Source organism: Metarhizium robertsii (assembly GCF_000187425.2).
Source record: "Metarhizium robertsii ARSEF 23 chromosome Unknown MAA_Scf_8, whole genome shotgun sequence".
NCBI classification, from domain to species: Eukaryota; Fungi; Ascomycota; class Sordariomycetes; order Hypocreales; family Clavicipitaceae; genus Metarhizium; species Metarhizium robertsii.
In genome coordinates this window covers 86830-90251 of record NW_011942226.1, presented here as the reverse complement: position 1 = coordinate 90251, position 3422 = coordinate 86830, and the positions used below count along the sequence as shown (strand labels likewise).

Genomic DNA, 3422 nt, shown 5'->3' with positions numbered 1-3422 from the left:
GGCTATGCCGCCTATCACTAACCTCCCCAGCGGGTGACTCTAGAACCTTCTGTGGAGGCGTATTTAGAAGATATAAGGCGCTATTATTATGCCACGTAGTATGTAGACTTTCTTTTCTTCTTTATCTTTATAGTAAACAGCTTAGGGACTAGCTAGTTGAATCAACTCGCTAGAGGCCTTTCACAATTAGCATTTTGAAGTTGCCTCCCGAGATTCGCATAAAGATATACAAATACGTAGCACTATAACAATAGCTTAATGCTGACTAACGTATCAAGTAAATCAAGTCGAATCAAGTTAAGTAAGTTCACAGAGGATTTTATTTCAAGTAATCAAGTTACACCCCCGAACTTGACTTACTTGAATTGAAGTCATCGCTGTATCACACCACGAACGACCCAAATTGGGGCGTTTCTCTTAGCCAAGACGATAACATGTCTGATCAGCAGTTGCTTCGGGATATGCTAACTCCGCTTGAGACTGTAGACATTGAAACCCTGCTGCCGACAGAGACGGAGGCTTGGTGCAATCAGCGGCTTAAAGAGATCGGATTTAAGGCTCGACTAGATTTCGAAGATGACTTTAAGCGCCCATATGTTGATGCATTTATTCAACTACGAGATCTTATTGAACAACATCAAAAAACAGGATATCTGCCAATCCTACAGCTGACACCGGTCTCAACTGGTGGTGCCATGGAATACGAACGCCTTCTTCAACGCAACTACCTCGCTGATCCCGAGTTCTGAGAGCAGGGGTCCTCGCAATTCCCTCCTTTCCAACATGGCCATCACACTCACGAGAGCCTCTCTTCCAGGTATCCTCATCTGCCATTGAACAGCTACTTGACATTTCTTCTGTTAATACTTATTAGTGGTGATTATGCCAGCTGAGGCTCTATCGATTAGTGTACTCTGCGACGAATACCACAACCGAGAGAAGCACGAAGTGATTCGACGAGAGAATCCATCTTTGCCAAGATGTGGTTACTGCGGCAAATTCTGGCCGAAAGAGATCAACGTTGGAGACTCGGATAGCGAGGTTAGCTTAACCACTAACCTACGAAGAGCGTCATCCTGAATGACCGGCTATATCTCATCGGAAGGAAGAGGTCTGCCTAGTCTTTCGAGGTCTAGATCTCCCGCGTCATCTTCCTCATCATCTATAGGTCGATCAATTAACCGTAAGCAAGTCTCACATTTTGAGAAGATGAGGCGTAAAGCCAACAGGCTACAAGAGCGGTAAAAGAAGCCTCGCCTTTCGAAAATCCAATTGGCTTAAAGATCCGAATTAAAGTTCTACATTCTGTCGGCTATAACCTCACAGAGGGCTTCTCCAAGGCCGCAAAAACATCCCAGCTTGGTATTTTGCCTGCCACATTGCCTGTGATTCCTATTACTGATAGTTTTGTAGATTGCCTTGATCTTCCTGTCATGCCTTGGCGGACCCTGCGGTCTCTCTCCAAGGACAGCTTTATTTCTGACTACCTTATCCGCCTTGGGCTGCCTTTGCGAGTGATCGATCAGTCGAATATACAATTTGGCGTCTCTTTGAGAGGATTGGCAAGTCAGAGACTGGGACTTTCATCTCTATTGCCTTCGAACACGAGCCTTTCGAATCAATGGAGGAAATCTTCCATTCTGATGCAAATGACGCTTGGACTGTTGAAGATGGAAGAGCCGTTCTTTGGATTGATATACGATTTATTGAAGATCAGCCAATTCAGCAGCCAAAAAATCCTCGGATTAAATCTAAAGAAAGAAGCCGGCTAAAGCCCACAAACACAATAATCAATAATGTGATTGAAGAGGAAAGATCCCGATTGACCATGGCAGAGCTTGCAGAAGACATTAAAGGGAGGTAATTCGTGAGGTTATCAACGTCAAAGCTTTCCCGCCAGCACAAGCAGTAGAAGCGACTCTCAGGTTCTACAGGAAGGTCAAGAGGACCAGCCACAGATACAATACGAAGGCAAGGCTCAGGAAGCTCCAGAGGAAGAAGAAGATCATCAGGATCATCAGCCCTCAAGGAAACGGCTACGAGCCCCTACTGTAGATAGCGATGATCAGCCTTTAAATCCCCGATCGACTCGCTATGGTCGCGTGACGCGCGTAACCGCCAAAGCACGATCATCACGATCTAAGTAATAGCCATTTGAACAGTCCAGACAACTTGACTAAACACATCTAAAGCTTTACATCCCTAAGTAAAACCTTGTCGCGACATTCAGTTATAGAAGCACCTTTAAAACGAGACTGCATCGCTCATACAGCCGATAAAAGCCTCGCTAATAGGAATTGCAAAAATTCGACGAATTTAAGGTCATTTTACTAAAAACAAGCATCAAGGGCCGGGACCCGAATTCTTGTCTTTCAGGGTGTGTCGGCCATGCCGACTGTGTTGTGTCGGGTCTGCAGTTATTTGCCTAATATCCCACCATAGAGTTCTGCAGATATGTAACACAGGCTGTTGACGGGTTCAGTTCATGACTCAGCGTCCCACAAAATAATGTTAGATTTCACGATGCCCCACTTGAATTACTACCGGGGTTAGGTCAGTTATTGAGGTCAAAATTGATGATTGTATCCATTGATGGTTGTATCTTCTGTGTGTTCTTGTCGGGCGGGGAGACTGGGGAGACTTTGGTCTCCCCCGCCAGGTTGCACCGCCACACGCCACTATTGCTATAGCCGACTCTGCATTTTAGTGTTAGATTGGCGCTGGGGGAGTGAATTAACGAGGTCTAGTCGATTAATGAAGACAATCTCTGGCTATTGCAATAGATGCTGTGGCTGAAGCAAATATCAAGGGTTGGGCTGCAGCCTAACCCCGCTCCCAGAACAATCACACAACAACACAACAATAAATTCATAAGATTATGAATCGATTATTACATAACCCATCGTGAATCTGAATAACCCCGGTGTATCTAACATTTAGCGCCGTTTTAATTGCACGCTCTCCCGCCAATCTATCAAATAAGGCTCCCACTGGAGCGGCGCCCAGGCGCCAGAATACATCCGGCGCCGGGCTCGCGATACCGTTTTAGCGGGCCTAACGTGTTTTGATTGGCCGAGGCTTTTACACGCGAACAGCGCGCCTTACTCGTGTTGTGTTGTTCCTCATTTATTTCGAACGAAATTCTGGTGTACATGATGTCATGATGAGTGCCCAAACTGGGACTTCTTCTGCTGTTACACAGGCCGGCGTCTTCCCCGAGAAATGTCTCCCGCCGGAGGATGAATACCGATCTCGTGAGGAGCTATTGACGGCAATAAACACCTGGGCTGCAACAAGAGGGTTCGCGTTTGTCGCGCGGAAATCTACTACTAAATCGAGTGGTAGGAGAATCGTAACATACGCATGCAATAAGTCTTGGAAGCCTAAGACCCCGACAGATAAGGAATCAAAAAGGAAAACAA

At 46.0% G+C, this 3422-nt stretch overlaps 1 protein-coding gene across 1 annotated transcript; it reads left to right on the top strand.

The window, feature by feature from the left end:
* Nucleotides 1-434: 434 nt before the first annotated feature.
* MAA_11427 (uncharacterized protein) lies at nucleotides 435-749 on the top strand (the record flags this gene model as incomplete). Its single annotated transcript, XM_011413421.1, has 1 exon — nucleotides 435-749. One exon carries the CDS (start codon nucleotides 435-437, stop codon nucleotides 747-749), a length of 315 nt encoding a protein of 104 aa, XP_011411723.1.
* Nucleotides 750-3422: the final 2673 nt, after the last annotated feature.